Source organism: Tenrec ecaudatus, chromosome 7 (assembly GCF_050624435.1).
Source record: "Tenrec ecaudatus isolate mTenEca1 chromosome 7, mTenEca1.hap1, whole genome shotgun sequence".
NCBI lineage: Eukaryota > Metazoa > Chordata > Mammalia > Afrosoricida > Tenrecidae > Tenrec > Tenrec ecaudatus.
In genome coordinates, this window is record NC_134536.1 from 136,082,656 (window position 1) to 136,100,845 (window position 18,190).

Below are 18,190 nucleotides of genomic sequence, written 5' to 3' on the forward strand. Positions count from 1 at the left end.
AAAGGGCAAACACACAGTGGACAGAGGTGGGTGTGTGAGAGTGAGGTGGGAAACAGGCTGAGGAGCCCCATCACAGCCCATGGAAGAGAGGAAAGTGTGTGTGTGTGTGTGTGTGTGTGTGAGAGAGAGAGAGAGAGAGAGAGAGAGAGAGAGAGAGAGAGAGACAGACAGACAGACAGATAGACAGATAGACTGGCAAGGGAAGGGATGCTGTAGGAGAAGCCCACGATATAGCATCAGCCTGTCACGGTGATGCCAATGTTGGCTAAGACATCGTTGAGTGAGCAGGCCCAAAGCCGAGCAGGGCAGGCCTGAGCAAGGTGAGCCAACTAGACAATGCCAAGGGCAAGGTATGAAGCTACACGGGCAACTTCGTCTCTTGTGGGAAGCTAGGGGACAGAGCAGGATGTGAAAGTCAAGGCAACTCAGGGCCTAGTCTGTCAACGGCCCAGAGGCAGAGAGCGTCGGCTGTATGTTTTTAATATTTAAGGAGATACAGTATGTACGAGGATAGGCCCAAAAGTCTTGCTACTAGGCTTCTGGTTCATACATAACCAAGAAAAACAAACTCACTGTGGAGTTGATGTTGACTCAGAGTGACCCTATAGAACAGGGCAGCACTGCCGCTGTGAGTTTCCAAGACTGTATATCTTTACAGGTGTAGGAAGCCCTGCTTTTCTCCCAGGGTTTCAAACTGCTGACCTTGAGGTTCGCAGCCCAGCATCGCAAGATGCCACCAGGGCGCCCAGTGCAGACGTACACACACAAAAACTCCTTTAAACCCAGTGCTGTGCTCCGTGGGTGGCTGCAGATGCCCACAAAGAGGTCCATTAGAAATGGCGGCCCTCGAGGGGATCTGCCGGGCCAGTTGCATCCAGGGCTGAGGGGTCAGCTCAGAGGTTAGGGTGATGGTTTGGGGGGTCCCCAGGGAGTGTTCTGGGGTCTTCTTAGGAAGTGTTAAGGAGCTGGGAACCCACACCGGTGAGGAAAAGGCCAGGGACGCTGTGCTGAGAAAGTTGTCGGTGGTGCTGATTGCGTCACAACCATGCACCGGCTCGCTTGTCACCGGGGCTCATCAGACACAGCCACGGGCACAAACCATAAGTGTAAGCTTGGGGTGCGCTTTTACATAAGCCCGCACCCCTCCAACCACCTGTCAACTCAAGAGGCCACCTCTGGCCCTCCACAGGCTCCCCTACCAATGCACCCAAAGCCAGCTACCCGTCACAGCCTGTTTCCTGGGGTGGAGGCACCCTGACCCCCACCTTCCCTCTTGGTTCCCTGCAGGTACGATGTGGACTCCAAGAGCCCAGACTTATCCAAACACGTGAGTTCTACCAGGCCCGTGCAGGCCTTCTGAAAAGCCACTCGCGTGCACGCCGTCGTCTTCCCCGTCTGACGCCGCAGCCTGGCACTTCAGAAGACACCACACTTCCGGGGCCCGCGGGGGGAGGTGGTGATGGCTGCGAGCAGTTGGGTGACTTCGGTCTTTGTTGTATCCTGGACACACAGGATTTCCTGGGCCAGGCGTTTTGCACCCTTGGAGAGATTGTGGGGTCCCCTGGGAGCCGCCTGGAGAAGTCCCTCACGTAAGTGGATGAAGTCTGTTCAGGCTATTCTGTGCTGTCCCTGCCGAGGGCCACTGAGGCCCAGAGCAGTCCGTCAGTGGGGACAGCTCGGCTAAGATGGGCAGGAATCAGAGATTCCATGGGCCCTGGCGGGCCCAGGCTGGGCCGTGAGGCAAGCAGCAGCTCATTTTCACTAGGTCCTCTCTTGGGTCCTCGCCTGGCAGCTTTTATTTGTAATTTTGTGTTCTTTCTCTGTCCTGGCAGGACCCGTGAGAGTAGGTAAGTAGGTAGGTGCTAGGCCTCCAAGGGACATCTGCATGCCTGCGTGTCTGGTTAAATGTTCTCTGCCATGGAGTGGAGCCGGCCCCAGACTGTCCCCGCACACAGTGGAATGAGACCTGCTGGGTCATGGTGACCCAGAGGCTTCATTGGCAGGTTTTCTGGAGTAGATTGTCAGACCTTTCTTCCTAGTCTTAGGGTGGAAGTTCCTCTGAAGCCTATTCAGCGCCATAGCAACATACAGGCTGACAGACAGGTGGAGGCTGTGCATGGGGTACATGGCCGGAAAATGAGCCTGGGACTCCCCCAGGGAATGCGGGAGCCCCACGAGTGAACCGCCACTGCACCCCCGGGCCCCACCCCAGGTTTCACAGCCATTATCATTGCTCCATCTCTCCAATAGCCTCTGCACCCCAACCACAGCTCCGCCTGGATCACATGCCCCAGCAGCCAGTATGCCTGCCCTTTGGCGGGAGGGCCGGGTCATAAACCCAGGACCCCTTGTGTCCCTATTGGGTCGCTGTGAGCCCAGGCCATCTTGATGGCAGTGGGCTTCAGTGGCCTTGCCTGCCTTTGACGGCAGAGGGCACTTCCTGGAGAGGGTTTTGAGAAGAAAAAAAACACCCCGCTTGAGAACTAGCCCGAGCACAGGCAGGGTCTAAAACCCCAAAGTATTGGGGTGTTGTGTTAGTCTGGGTACTTTAGAGAAACAAATCCACAGAAACTCATGTATAAGAGAGAGTTTTATGTAAAGGTTAAGTGCACATCAAGAAAACATCCCAACCAAGCCCACAAGTCCAACATTAACCCATATGTCCAACACCAATCCACAAAGTCCTCCTCCATCTCACAAAACACACGCAATGATGTTGACTTCAGGAGGAAAGCCGAGTCAGTGAATGTGTAAGCATCTCAGCGCTGGCAGGGGTCTCCACACGGCTGCTCCAGCACCCAGGGCTGCATCAGGGTAGGTCCATGTGGCTTCTCCTCAGGGATGTCCTGCAGGAAGTGAGCCTTGCCAGCTGAAGCAGGGAACTGGCTAAGGCAGCTGCACCCTAGTCCAACCATCACAAAGCAAGAGACCCGAGAACTCAAAAGGCAAGACTCAGTGAGCCATTTATTTCTCCACCCTTCAGTTAACCCCACATGTGTTTATCGGCCAGGTTGGCACAGTCCACGTTAACTACCTCAGGTGTTGTTGGAAGAGGCTCCCTGGCCATCACCCCCTCCAACCAAGGTCTTCCTAGGCATCTAAGGTCCTCTTGCTGATTAGCGTATAGGAGCCGTTCCCATCCCCAAACCAAACCCCGTTGCCATCAGTTCACCCTGACTCGCGGCAACCTGTGGGTGTTGTGGGTGTGCAGTCGAATGGCTCCACGGGGTCTTCACGGTGGGTACCTTGCAGGAACCAACTGCCAGGCTTTCCATCTAAGCCGCCTCTGGATTTGAACCACCACCCTCTAGGAAAGCACCTAACCCTGGGGCAATTAACCGTTCCGTGCACTCAACTACAACCTGAAGCTTGGCTTTTCGAACCCACCCAGGGGCACCTCAGAAGAAAGGCCTGGCCATCTGCTTCGGAAATGGCCTATCTTTGCAAAACCCCGTGAAACACAGCTCTGTCTGTACACTGGGTGGGGGTGGGGGTGGGGTTGTCCGCGTGAGTTGGAATGAACCCACAGGCAGCTGGTTTTGTTTTTAAGTTCCATTCTGGGCCAGGCGGGAGGGCGGTCATTCACTTACAGTTCCATTGGCCACCTCCTTCCATTTCACAGCGGGGCCCTCAGCCAGCCTCATTGAGTCAGAGCCGGTTCCCAAACACGCAGTCCTGGGCACCAGAGCCCCCTCTTAGAGCAGAGACTGCTGGGTTGAATACCCCAGCGGTTAGGGCCTGAGAACTTCCCTTTCTATAGGGCCCCAGGTGACTCTGATTGGGCCTCTGCTAGGCCAGGAACAGAGCTTTGGGAATCACCGAGGGAGAGTAGCTTGCCCAGAGCACCGAGGTCAAGTCTGGAGGAAGCCCTGTAGTGTTTGGTTCAGAGCCCAGTCTCCAGTATTCGCAGGCCAAGGGTTCTGGCCACTCCGGGCCGGGGTCTGTGCTCAGGGCATGCTGCCTTTCTCCTTTGTCTCCGCAGGATAGGAGCCTTCAGCCTGAATTCCAGGACAGGCAAGCCCATGCCAGCTGTGTCCAACGGGTAGGTCACTGAGCATCTGGGGCCCGGAATGCTCAGACACTCAGACATGGGCCTTCACAGTCTGCTCTCAGTTCCTGCCCTCCCTGTTGTGAAGCCAGCCCCCATCCTGGGACCACGAAGGGCCCCCATGCTGCAGTTGGCCCCTGCTCAAGTCAGACTAGAGGTCACACATGCCCAGGGGCATCAGGGAGGGTCTTCTGGTAAGGAGCTATTTCTAGGACTCTGCAGGACTGACCATCCCTCCACCCCTTTCTCCCTCACTTCTCTGCCTCCTCTTCCTGCTTCCCCTCTCTTATCTTGACTGCCAATCACTTCCTCTGCTGCCTGTGAACTTTCTCCCAGTAGCTTCCCGAGTGCCCGTGGTGGTGGGCGACAGTAGTCCAGTTGACCACATACTACCTGAATGTGGGAGGGGCCACCAGAGGACCCAGGGGTGCTCAAGCCCAGGAAGGGTGCAGGGTGCTAATTCACAAGGAGTAAAGAAGAGGCCCTTGGAGAGGGAGCAGGAGTTGGGGGAGAAACAGACCGGCCGAGAGGAAGACTCGCCTGAGGGGAAGGGTGGCAAGTAGGGAAAGGCAGGGAGATGGAGGCAGGCAGGTGGGAGCAGATCAGATGGAGGGGAGGGCAGAGGGGATGGAGAAGCGGGGACCAGAGGCAGAAAGGAGCAGATGGGAAGCCTGGGGCAGAGAGGCTCTGTGAAGGACTCCATTTTGAGGGTCAAACAAGTCTAATCTTTACCCCCCCCTGGGGGGGGCTAGGTCCAGCAGGGAAGGACGGGCCCTGGGGATGCCCCGATCTAGGGGGACAAGCTGCAGGGCCCTGTCCCCTTCAACAGGGGAGACTGCACATGTGGGCCCTGCTCTGATCTCCTGACTTGAAGGGATAGGGTTGTCCCATCAGCCCATGGGAGTCCTTGGGGGGCGGGGGGTGTGGTTCTGGCTCCCCAGTCTCCTTTGTCTGAGGGCTGCTCCCTTAAAACTAGTGCCCTGAAGCGCTTCCTCAGTGGTCCTCAAGATCCGTTCCTAGAGGGTCTGCTCATGCCCCTGCAGGCACTGTGTGTGTGTGTGTGTGTGTGTGTGTGTGTGTGTGTGTGTGTGAGACAGACAGACAGACAGTATAAAATGGATATGCTCACACCCATTGTTCGGGTGAGGACATTGAGGCCCAGTGAGGAACCCAGCATCCACAGCTCTTGGACAGCCTAACCTGCCCCTCTCCTTCCCAGTGTCCATGGCTGTCCCCGCACTCCCTAGGTTAGCCCCAGATACGAAAGGGGGATGGGCTGGCACCTGGAGTATGCGCCCCCCTGATTTAGCAAGAGGGAGTCCGGATCCCCTGGAGAGAGCTTGCTTACCTTTCTAGAGGGAATTATGTGAGCAGACTGACTTTGTGTGACTGAGTGGGTGGTGGGATTTCTCTGTCCCGAGGGAGACCCCCAGCCCAGGGGTCCGAGGAGAGGGAGCCATGGGAGAAAGCCTGGAAACACTGCCCCCCCCCCCGAGAGGCGTTGTGTCCTCGTCCTCAGCCTCTGGGACCCCCTCTTACTGCTCTCCCCTGCCAGCAGGACTCAGAGGGATCGCAGCGGGGGCCCACTCTGGGCTGGGGGTTCTGGGGGTCTGCTGGGCGCAAGGTGGAGTGGCTAGCCCACAAGGTCTTTTGCCCACAGAAGTGGTCTTTGGATGGAAAGTTTGAGGACCACTGGTCTGGAAGCCTCCGGGTGAGTCTGGGTGCTTTTCCATTCTAGGACTTTCCACCGCAGACGGCCCAACATTCCTGGTGGGCTCTCAGGGAACAGGGGGCGGGGCAGCTCAGGGCCTGGGAGCCTGACACCAGGCCACACTGCCACAAATCCTGCAGGAGGTTCTGTCTTCTCAGGGACGTTGAGGCAGATCTGCCGGATGGTGAGGGGCCGATGGGAGAGAGGGGGTGCTGAGGGGCCATTCCGGGAGGGAACAGGTTTGCATCTCAGTCTTTGTCTGGCTTTCCATTCGCTCCTCTCCTCCTTCCCTAGCGGTGTCCCCGGAAAGAAATGTGGCACCATCGTCCTGTCCGCTGAGGAGCTCAGCAACTGCAGGGTGAGTGTCAGGGACCCTGAGCAGGAGCGGGTGCGGTGGGCAGTGGCGGCCAGCGAGCAGGAGGGAGCTGTGGTAGATGGACCTGTCACTGAGTTCAGTAACATCAGAGCTAGAAGGAGGCCTCCCTATTGGTCGCTGAGCAGACTGGGGCCCAGGGGTGGCCCCCTGGCTCCTGTGCCATCAAGGGCCACCATCGTGTGGCCTGGAGGAGCCAGCACTGGTGGAGGGGCCGATTCCGTTTGAAGCTGGACATCTAGTTCCTTTCCCTTTGAGCTCTGGCGTGGGGTGGAAGGAGGAAGGCAGGCGTGAGCGTGCTGGCCAGGCAACGACTGCTGTTCGAGGCAGCCTTCTAGGGCAGTGGGGAGAAAGAAGCAGGGACAGGAGAAGGAGACAGGCCACACCAGGAAGGGGCTCAGGGAACCCGATGGCTGACAATGCGATCTGATGATAATGCGCCTTCTAACGATTCGAATGCCTTCTACTCATAATGCCGTCTAGTGACAATAATACACCCTAATGGTTCTGAGACTTATTCCTGGCCCGGGGCGGGCATTTTATGTGTGTTAGCTGCTACTTCTGGTAACAGTCCCACGAGGTAGGTACGTACTATCGCTCTACCCATTTTACTGATGAGGACGTCGAGGCTCAGAAGCTGCCTGTCCAAGGACCGTCAGTGGCAGTCAGGCTTCGGCCTGATTCTAAAACTCGGCTCAATCCTCAGATCCTGCAGGCTTCCCGGAGTGGGGCAGTGGAGTCTCCTGGGGGGTTGTGGGGGGGCGAGGAGGGGACAGAAGCAGGGAGTATGTGGTTGAGCACTAGACAAAACAGGGCTAACCTGGGAACATAGTTTCCCACGGGGCTGGGGCCGGCTCAGCGAGGAACGACTGAGAGGGGCAAAGTGGAGAGAGGATTTTCAGGAAATATTCTGGGGCCCTTAGGGCAGCTACGGTCTCGGTTCCCTACCAATGTCTACACCGTTCAAAATGAAAACCGAGGAGGTATTTATGTCCCAATTCATTTAAAAATAACAACCACTGGACTCGTTACATGTGAACACAAATAACATCTCCTGGGGGGAAAAAATAACTCTTTTCCCAAACAAACAGCAGGCTCGCCTTACATGTTTGGAAATCGCATTGATGCAGGCTTACGAGAAGCTTCTGCAGTCGGCTGGAGGGTCACCGTTGGTCAGGCAGCCTCTGACAGTGTGATTATGGAAATCATTTTGACCTCATGGCTTCCCCTGGGGATCCTGGGTTCATGCTTTGAAAATTACTGGTGTGAAGGTATTTGGGGGTTAGCCCATATTAATTGAGCACTTAATTCTGAAGCAGGCATTGTGCTAAGTGGTTTATTGGTACGGCGTCAGGCTGATCACGACAAGGCCAGCAGTTTGAAACTGCCAGCCGCTCTTCAGGAGAAAGACGGGGCTTTCTACTGCCGCAAAGAGTTACCGTCTCGGAAAGCCACCGGAGCAGGTCTTCCCCATCATAAAGGGTGACTATGAGTTGGAATCGACTCGATGGCAGTGGGTTTGAGAGTATGTGGTATGGTGGGCTACACCCTGAGCTGCCAACCACAAGGTTAGCGGTTAGAACCCACCAGCCGCTCCTCAGGAGAAAAATGAGGCTGTCTACCCCCATCAAGATTTAAAGTCTCAGAAAAAAAAGAGAGCGAGAGATTTAACGTCTCAATAACCCAAGGGGACTTTGTACTCTCTTCTATAGGGGCCCTGTGAGTCAGCACGGACTCGTTGGCAATGAGTTTGGTTTGGAGCATAGGCTGTGTCTGATGTTACATGGGTATGGTCCAGGTTTAACAATGAGGACACTAAGCACAGGGCTTTAGTGACCCACTCAAGGTCACGCAGTAATTAAGTAGAAGGGCTTAGGTTTAACTTAGGCATTTTGGGTCTAGAGCAGCGGTTCCCAACCCTTTGGGGGTAGAATGACCCTTTCATGGGGGTCGCCTAAGACTATCAGAAAACACGTATTTCTGATGGTCATAGGAACGGAGACACCGCTCCTCTATCCGTCTCCAGGCAGGTCTGCCCACATGTAGAGACGCCCACATCTGAGTGCCTGGCATGAAGATGTTACCCATGCTACACCACGCTTCAAGACAGCATTTCAATGATTTGTCATTAGAAATAAATATTCCACAATATATAATTACATACTGCTTTGTGATTCATCACGATGCTTTAATGATGTTCCATTTGTAACAACGAAAATACATCCTGCATATCAGCTATTTACATGACGATTCATAACAGTAGCAAAATGACAGTTATGAAGTAGCAACGAAAATCATTTTATGGTTTGGGGTCACCACCACACAAGGAACTGTATTAAAGGGTCGCCACATTAGGAAGGTTGAGAACCACTAGTCTAGAGCCAGGGCCTTAACCTCCTCCTGCCCCCAGGGCCTTCCAGTTGGAGAATAAGACATGATTGAACTGGGACTGAAGCCATCCTCAGAGATGGAGTTTCAGACAATCAATAGACATGCCTGGGAAGCTCCCTGTATGCCCCTCCAGGTTCTCCTGAAAACAACCCGCCGTACTCCAGAACGAAGCTCAGCACTGGGAAGGCAGGAAAGACAGGCGGTGGAGTGGGGAATTCCGGGAGGAAGTGGGAACTCCTATCAGGAAACAAACGTGTATGGTTGTTGAATGGAAAATAGATTTTCTATGAGAACTTTCCTCCAAACCTAGTACCCTCAAGTCGATTCCGATTCATAGGAACCCAAAGGGCAGAGTAGAACAGCACCTTTGGGTTCCTGAGACGAAGTGTTTGGGGAAGCAGACAGCCTCGTCTTTGTCCCTCAGAGTGGCTGAGGGGTTTGAACAACCAGTTCGCAACCTAACACATAACTGACTACACTGCCAGCGCTACTTCTGAGACAGTGTGCTGTTAGAGGCTTCCCAATAGGCTCCGGCCCATAGCCACCTGTGTACGACAGAACAGAACACTACCCAGCCCTTGCCATCCTCACAATTGTCATGTGTCAGTGCGCTCTTGAAGCCACCGTGTCACTCCGTCTCATCGAGGGTCTCCATTTTCCCAAGCGTGGTGTCCTTCTCCAGGGACTGGTCTCTCCGGACAACATGTCCAAAGCACTCACCCCTCTTGCGTCTACGGAGCATTCTGACTGTACTTCTGAGACAGAGGCGTTGGTTCTTCCGGCAGTCCGTGGTACTCCCGGCACTCTTTCCAGCTCCATCCTTCAAATACACCGATTCTTCTTCGGTCTTCCTTGCGCAGTGTCCAACTTTCACCTGCATAGGCGGCGATGGGAGATACCACGCCGTGGGTCAGGCGCCCCTGAGCCCTCAGAGTGACATCCTTGGTTTTCAGCAGTTTAAAGGGGCCCTGATAGGATATGGATGACCTGGCAAACCCGTCCGCAGCTGCCCATTCTGCTCTCCGTCCTGGGAGGAACTTGACCACAGGGGCACCTGTGCCCCAGGCTCGTGCACGGTCCACCGGTGGGCCTGGCGGGCTCATGAACATCTGTCCTGAGTCCGTGACTGAGTGAAGGGGAGGCACAAGTAGACTGGATGTTTAGACCAGGTTTGGATGAAAAGCCCCTACCCCTTTACGTTGAAGGCCCCGGGTGGGGCTCAGGGAGTTCAAAGCAAGGAGGGAACGGGCTCGTGGGTAGGAATAGAGCTGCTCACCCAACCCTGTGGACAGTACTATGGTGGGGCCTCAACCAATCGGGAATGGAAACCCCATGCGATCCAGCAATACCTCTGCTGGGCACTCACCCGAAAGACGTGAGAGAGAACATGAGCTGACAGAGGCACACACCACTGTGCCCACACAGCAAAAAGTCGGAAACAGCCCCCAAAGTCCATCAGTAAAAGAGTGGAGGAAGCCGCTATGGTGGTTATACATGATGGGCTATCCAACCTCAGTTTCTTCACACACACACACACACACACACACACACACCATTCCCGTTGCATTGATGCCAACTCATAGCCACCCTGTAGGACAGAGCAGCACCGTCCCACGGGTCTTTCAAGGCTGTACACCTTTATGGAAGCAGACAAGCAGATGGCCACAGCGTTCTGTCCTGGAGCTGCTGGTGGGTTCGAACCCCTGACCAAAGTGCTTTCACCACGGTAGCAGCAGGACTCCTACACCTGTACAGTGAGGCAACTGAGGCGGCTCCGAGGCTTCAAAGAATCTCAGAAGGTTCCCTGGGATCTGAAGTCCTCAAGGCCTCCGTTCAGTTTCCCCTTAAGCTTCTAAGGCTCACTGATTCGTCCAATGAGGCGAGGAGATGGTCAGCACAAGTGCCTTGGGGATTCCAAAGCTCTGGCCAGAGCTAGTTGCTGTTCTGGGAGTTGGTAAGCAGTCCGCATTTTAAACCGGTTAGGCCCTCCTCCTCCCCCATCCTCTCTCCCTCCCGTTCATCTTTCCCAGTCGGCAGTTTGCTTGATCTGAGCCATTCCAGAGCCAGGGACCTCCCCGCCGCCCTCCCTCCTGTATTTGCCCGCTTCCTTTTCTTCTGGGACATCTTCGCCTAGATTCCATCTTTCCCTCCAACGCTTGCAAGGAAAAGAGACTAATTCCCTGCATCTGGCTGAATTAAAATAATTACATCCAAACGGCCCAGCTTCTCCCGCTCAGCATTCAGTGGGAGGATCAAAGGAAGAGGGTGGAGTCTGGGAGGCGGTGGTGCTCCTGAGCCGGGCTTCCTGCTCGCAATGAATACATTTTGCAGAAGTAGACAAACCCTCCCTTCATCCCCAGGGACGAGCCAGTGAGCAGGGGGCCTGGGGAGGGAGGCGCGTGGGCGGACGGGGACCTGCAGAGGATGAGAGTGGATGCCAGCGTGTCACCAGCCTCTTCGGATAGTTTATATAAAAGCCTTGGTTCCTGTGGAATTTAAATACCAGTCAAGCTCCTACCAGCACAATTGGATCGAAAATTCGATTCAGTGGACTCTTGATGTGCTTCAGCTTCTGAAACGCCTTCTGAGTCACCGGTAATTTAATTATGCTCCACGGTAAAACTGTTGTTATTAACTGAGAAGGGCTGGCAATCTGCATTGTCCTCATGGTGTAACCAGGCGCCCTGGTGGTGCTGCGGTAAAAGCAGGAGGCTGCTAACCAGCAAGGAGACTGGGCCGTCCCCGCCAGCGGCCCCAGCCGCTCCGAGGAGAAAGATGTGCTTCCGTCGAGGTGGACAGCTTTGGAACCCTGATGGGTCGGCTGGACGATTTCATTCTCCCCACAGGGCTGAGCGCTGGGTGACCCTGTTTCACAGATGCAGCGAGGAGGCCCACCCAGAACAGCCTGGGACTCCTCATTCTCAGGCGGGGTGGGGGTGGGGATTTTCCCTGATCCACGAAGCCTACCCTTTCTCTGGGGGCTCGAAGCACAGTGGCTACTAAATGGAAGTGGGGTGGCTCCAAGCCCCGGTGCAGCCCCTCGGAAGAAAGACCTGGCAAAGATTACAGCCGCATCCACTGGTGGCTCCAGGAGGTATCTCTTGGGTTGGGGCTGCTTCGTGCCACTTTCTGTCTCTGTCTTCACACCCCCTCCTTTCCTGTGTCTGTCTGAGACTCTCGGCTTTTCCTCTGCCTTTCTCTGTTAACCATTGGACCGCAGACCACAGGCCAGTGGTTCAAGGCCACCAACCGCTCCAAGGGAGAAAGATGAGGCTGTCTGCTTCCATACAGATAGCCAGTGTTGGACACCTTATAAAGAGGCCGCTATGACTCAGCAGTGGCTTGATAACTGTAGGTTTGGGGTTTTCTTTTATAAACAGGATGCCTATCAGTGGATTTAGGGCCCACCAAGATGATCTCATTCTTGAGAACCTTGGCACCACTCATCTATAAGGATGCTTTCCCACCACCCCCTGCAAACAAGGCCACATTCACAGGCGAACCTAACTTTCACGGGACCTCCATTCCACCCACTACAAGCAATGAGTGGCTTGGGTCCTAGAAGGACTCAGGTGAATGCTGTTGTGCTGGGGAGTGGGCCACCCACCTACAAACTCTTGGCTCCCTTTAGACCTGCCAGCCCCCAAACCTAGCCTGACCAGGGTCCAGGCCTGTGGGCTTATGGAGGGGAGGTGGTGAGGGTTGTCTGAGACTTAAAAGCACCCAGGTTGCTGCTTTGCAGAGCTGGGGGTGTGCCCAGGACGGGCCGGGGCTGTGAGCAGGACGCGTGATAAAGGAGTAGCATGGAGACATCACCCTCTAGAACAAGGGTGGGAGCTTCCGGCCTCTGGGCGGGGCAAGACCCAAGAAATCATCCCATCGGCTAACATCGCACACCTCACCGCAGAGAAGCAGCCCCAGCCATCCCCGGAGAGGGGGAGAAATTAATGGCATGGCCGCATTTTGCAGGCCAGTTTTTAAGTGGGTCGTTGTGCGCAGGCCTCCGAATGATGTCATCCTTACCCCAATGGCCCCTCTGCAACAAAAGCGTTCTCCAGCCCGGTTGTAGAGGGCACTTGGTCATCTTCCGGCCTTAGACACCCTTTCTCTAGTTAAACACAGTGGAAAGGACCTTCCCTGTGGTAATGTGTGAAGAACAGAAACCTCGCCCAGAGAGCGTGTGCCGGTGGCGTTCCCTTGGAGGCCTTCCCTCCAAGGTTTCGATTTTCCTGGGTTTAGCCGTATGCAAATGTTTCCCCCAGGAAACTGGGGGGTCCCGCAGCACCCCGTTTCATGGCCTGCATTGCAGTCTCGGATCTGGCATTTTGGCGCTGTGTTTTTGAGTGCGTAGGATTCCGAGACATGGTGGGCCACAATGGGCTGAACGTTTCCTTCTTTCCCGTCAACCCCCAGGCACAGTGGCCCCAGAGGGGTCGGGGTACAACTGGCCTGACTTTCCACAGGCTTTCTCCGGGCCTTTCTGCTGAGGTGCCTCAGGGAGGACTTGAACCTCTACCCTTCCAGTTAGCAGCCAAGCCGTGTCCGCCCTCACCCCCACCCCCCAGGCTGTGTCCCATTTAGGAGGCCACTCTGTACTGGAGTTGCTTCATTAGTAAAATGCCTCCATTTAAAATGTCTCATTTCATTCCTTATGGATGGCATTGGTTTGGGGTGTTTAAAATACTGCACTCCAAGGAGGACAAACAAAACATCCCCGGGATCCTGACTCTTAGCAACCCCGCAGACGTTTTCCGAGACCATCAATCTGTCTGGGAGCATCTTTCTCCCGAGGAGTGGCTGGGGGATTGGAACTGCCAACCTCACCTCACTGTGCACCGTCCATTGACGAGCCCACAGGACCAGGGCTCCTTCCTGAACTTTGTGGCAAACTTTAAAATGTGTGCTCACCTCACCCTTGTTCTGACTCTGGAGCCTGCCCGTGAAACCAAGTTGGAGCCATTTTCTGGGGCTTACCACCCTGTCCCCTACGGACCTCTGGGCCTGACCTCTGACCTCCAAAGCAGGCTTCTGGGGCAGAGAGGGCAAAGGCTCAAGAGTAGGCTGGCCCCCTTGGAGAGAAAAGCTGTTTGCTGTGATTTCCCCAGCAGCATGATTAACATGCAGAGAGATGCAAATTGAGGCAATCCCGCTGTTTTAGAAGAATTTAATCTTTTTTTTTCTTAAGATCGGGTGAAAAGGTAGAAATTGCAGGAAATTATATATCTTGGAGCTGCTTCATCTCTGCAGTTGATTCCAGCAACCCTTCTGGTCTGTAGTCAGAAAATTGGCCCCTCCAGCCCTGCTCCAACTCCCAGACTACCGAACCTTCCAGGAGAGCCCCGGCTGGCCCGCAGCTTGTTATCTGGCTGCCCGATCCATCTTAGTGCCTCCTCCCTCAGCCTGCTTTTGGGTTTACCCATTCACCAAGGGCTTGATTCATTCACTAGCTCACAGCTCAGAGCTGGGGGGCTGGGGACTGCGGGACCCTCTTTCCTAGGACTGTTGACAGGATCAGAGCCACCTTCAAAAGTGCCATCCATCCCCAGCCAATTACTCCTTCCTCCTTGTCTCCAGGGCTTCCCTGTAAGGCGTACACCTATTAAGGAGGAAGCCTGTCTTATGACAGCCCAGAACCTCCTATTCCCTGCGGATCCTGTGAAGGAGAGCAATGTGGATGATCCTCAAGGGCTTTGAGCCAGAGTTCCTGGATCTACACTGTGTGAGGGAGAGGAGGGCAAACCCAGCAGCCGAATGAACCACCCCACCCCCACCGGCAGCACCTCATTCATCTGCCTTCAGCCATCAGCGGGCCTAAGGTGGCTCACACCTCAGATCTTTCCAGTTAGCTGACTTTCACGGCTATGCCTCATCTTTCCTTCTTTCTCTTTTGTTGTTTTTTTAATTTTAACTGATTTGCACAGAGAGCTTACTCAAATGAATTCACACTTCTCTGACTTCTCAAACCAAGGTTACCAAAAATCATTACACTTCCGCTGGGATGATTTGAGGACTGCGGTTGGAAATCACAGTTCTTCCATCTTTAGAGCCAGACTGCCTTGTTCTCTCATGCCGGCTCAGTCTCCTCCTCCTCCTCGGTTGTGTGGCTGTGGGTGCTGGCGTGAACCTCTGGGCCTCTCAGTGCCCTCGTCTGTAAAATGGGAGCCCTAACAGGCCCACCTGCCTCACAGGGCAGCTGAGAGGATTCCATGGACGCACAGGTGTGAACACTTTTCTTAGAGCGTCCTAGGTAGAGCAGCCATGGACTATGGCTGCTGGTTACAAAACAGTTGACGATTGGCAGCATCATGGGGGTCAAGCCAGTGATGGCTTGCCTTTTGCAGGTGCTCGCTGCTGCTGCTATTGTCACCCCACCCCCCTCACCCCACCCGGGCCTGCTAGCCCCTGTGGCCCGGTGCTTACATAGAATCCAAACCAGAAGCCATGGCGAAGCCCTGTGGTTCTCAAACAGCGTGGTCCATACCGTTTTCAGTGGCTGGTTTTTCCGAAGCAGGTGGCCAGGCCTGTCTTCCGTGGTGCCTCTGGGTGGACTCCAACTGGCAGCCTTTGGTAGTCCTGCACGTGATCATTGGTGGTCCCAAGGCAGCCCAGTTAGCTGTTTCTGGAAAACTCTGAGACTCAGCAAGGGTAAGCCACTTGCCCAAGGCTGCTCAGCTGAGAGGTGGCAGAGGCGGGGTTCCAGCCAGGTGCTCCTCAGCATCCTTCTGCAGTTTGCCCTGCTATCGGCGAGTTACCCGGCGATGCCCTGAATGGACCCAGGAATTCTGGTCTTTAATATCCTTGCATTTCTTTTTGGAATATTGACTCCCCTTTCTCGCAGGGCCTTCGGGGAGTTTCTCTGGGAGGCTCTAGATTATGGGGTGGCGGGGGGTCCTGTCTAGGTTGTTTCAAATACGAGGGAGGGTCTGCACTTGATGAAGCAAGTAGCAGACGGCTGTGTCTCACAGGTGCCCACAGGTCAGTGAGGCATCACGGTGGGGTCAGTCAAGCCTTGTCTTGGGAAGGCTGGAGGGACCCTGGGTTCCCAGACTGCCCCTGGAGTGCCAGCCTTCTCTTAAGAAGGCTCTTGTAGCACTGCCCAGCCGTCACCACGATGCCCATGTGGCATCAATACCAAAGCCTGCTGATGCCCAGTTTGTCTTTGGTGGCCACCCCACCTAGCCCGTCACTTTACAGATGAGGAAACGGAGAACCCCGAGAGCTTGCATCCCTTGTTCAAAGTCACACAGAACTGGACCTGGGACTAGAACTCAGAATCTGGGCTACTTGCTGCGATGGTGAGCGGACTGGGTCCTCTCAGCGGGTTCCTGCTGTCACTGCACGTCGCCCCCGGAGGCAGGAGCCAGGGCCAGCACCCAGGCATATGGTCTCTGCAGACACGTGGGGTGCCCGGCTCTGGGCTCAGAGCTCTGTCCCCACCTTGGAATTCTTTATACTCTTTGAACAATGGTCCCCCACAATCTCACTTGGCACTGGGCCTCCACAAATGGTGTTGCCGGTCCTAGGGAGAGCCCACCCTCTCCCAGGGCTTCTCCCTTCCTCAGGTCCAAGGATGGGCTCCCCAGGGAAGCAGTGGGATTGGGACTCTCTCCAGGGAAGGAGCCTATGCCTGCCCATCCCAGTGCCTGGGCTGGACTTTCTAGAAGTTAAGAGATCTTTGGGAGAGGGTAAGAGCCCAAGCTCTGTAGTCAGCCTGTCTGGGTTACTCCCTGTGTGGCCTTGGGCAGTGACTTAATCTCTCGGTCACACTTTCCTGTCTGTCAAAGGGGGAGACCAAGGGGGAGTCAAGAAAATCCTGTAGGTATAGCAAAGGGTTAACACGGTGCTGGGCTTCGGGTCCGCATTCAGTAAACCCACCACCCATTTGATTTCTTGGTGCTTCTAGGGCCTATAGAGACCCAAGACCAGTCTCCTCCTCCACAGGTGGGTGAGAAATGTAGCAAAAGCGATGGTCACCTGAGACCATGCCGGCCTCTCTTCGCCCAGCCCGCCTCTCCTCAGCACCACCTGATAGCAGGGCTCCCCGTATTCTCAGTGCAGCAGAGGCCGGCCCCCCTGCCCATGCCACTACAGAGCCCAGAGGAACCAGCATGTCCTAAAGAAACCAGGGGACAGTCCCCTGCTCTCTCAGGGAGCCAGGACTTGGAGATCAAGAGGTTTCTGTTCTACCGGTTAGCAGAGGGCAGCCGAGGGTAGGGCCCCTAACTTCTCTGACCCCCGGCTTCCTCCTGTGTGAAGAGCCTCAGGGGACTGTTTTGAGAGGCACCTAGAGCTCAGTGACTCCCCCACATGGCACCTAGTAAGTGTGCTGCGGAATGAATGAATGAATGAATGAATGAGTGGAGGGAGGCTGGCTCTTTGCTGCTGTCAGACATGTGGGGGGAAGGCTTGTGAGGTGAGCGGTGGGGGAAAGGGGCAGCATCTGAATGAAGCCCACACCCACTGTGTGCCAGGCATTATTTTCAAGGAGCCCTGGTGGCGTAGTGGTTACTCCTTGGGCTGTGATCTGAAAGGTCAGTAGTTCAAAACCATAGGAGAGAGACGGGGTTCTCGGTGACAGTCTCAGAAACGCACCGGGGCAGTTCTACCCCGTCCTAGAGGGTCGCTGTGAGTCGTCATCGACTCCTTGGCAGAGAGTGGGTGAGTGAGGCAGTTCTCAGCATGGGACTCACGTCAACTCACTTTATCGATGCAACAGGCCTCTAAGATAGGCACTAGTCGTACCCCACTTTACAGATGAGGAGCGCTGCGGCAGGGAGAGGAGGTGTACAGTGAGGAATGGGGTGGCTTTACTGACGAGACCGCCCCTAACTGCGTCACCGTCCTCACCCCCACCCAGTCCAAGGGGCAGGCAGAACCTCTTAACTGCACCCTTCAGCTTCGTGGCAGGGAGCACCTCCCACTCTGCCTCCGGGTGAGAGTGGGGTTTGTGCGAGGGGGGGGTCTCAGAGCAGAGTGACTCCAGAGCAGGGCCGTGGGACGGAGCTCTGGGCTTGGGCACTCAGTTGCCAGGGTCTTTGTGCCCTGAGACTGCTGGAAGAAACTACCCCAAATGGGCAGCTTTGAAGAACAGAAATGTACTTTGGCGCAGTTCCAAGCCTGGGTCTCTGCCGGATCTGGTCGCTGTCCTCCATATAGCATCACTGGATTCCTTGGAGACCCACCGTCCCTCACACGGCGTCTGTCCCCATGTGCGTGCGTGTCATCTGCTCTTTCCATGACCTAAAAGTGATTCGATTCCGCACCCACCCGACTTGGATGTGATCTGATTCGCATCACAGAGAGACGCTCAGGGCAACCTGGATGAACCTGGGTGACATCCGCCGCACTCATTTGGGGAGGACATGGTGTTCTCCCTAACAGCACGCAGAGCCTGGGGATTGACGAGGGGCGCGTGGGGGTGCCTGTGCCCACTGAGCTGATGGGGTAGGGCGTGTGGGAGGAGCGGTATCTGGTCACCCTAGCTAAGGCCTGCGGACCTCCCTCAAACTCTGGGGCTGCCTGTTGGGTCAGCCAGGGCAGGGAGGGGACTGCCAACAGGTCTGAGCAGTTAGAGAGCCCAGGCGGCACCTCTGCTTGGTGAACTCGGCAGTCACTCCGTACGCTCTTGAGCCTTGGACTTCACAGCCGTGAAAGGGGTCACCGTCCT

The 18,190-nt window shown here is 55.4% G+C and overlaps 1 protein-coding gene across 1 annotated transcript in view; it reads left to right on the forward strand.

Annotated features, from left to right (window-relative positions):
* Positions 1-9,509, forward strand: part of LOC142452521 (copine-5-like) — a 55,829-nt gene extending 46,320 nt beyond the window's left edge. Inside the window, exons 5-9 of the mRNA XM_075553802.1 lie at positions 1,288-1,327; positions 1,513-1,589; positions 3,983-4,042; positions 6,054-6,117; positions 9,384-9,509. Coding sequence (XP_075409917.1) covers positions 1,288-1,327; positions 1,513-1,589; positions 3,983-4,042; positions 6,054-6,117; positions 9,384-9,509 — 367 coding nt within the window. The remainder of the gene's footprint in view (positions 1-1,287; positions 1,328-1,512; positions 1,590-3,982; positions 4,043-6,053; positions 6,118-9,383) is intronic.
* The last annotated feature ends 8,681 nt before the right edge of the window (positions 9,510-18,190 follow it).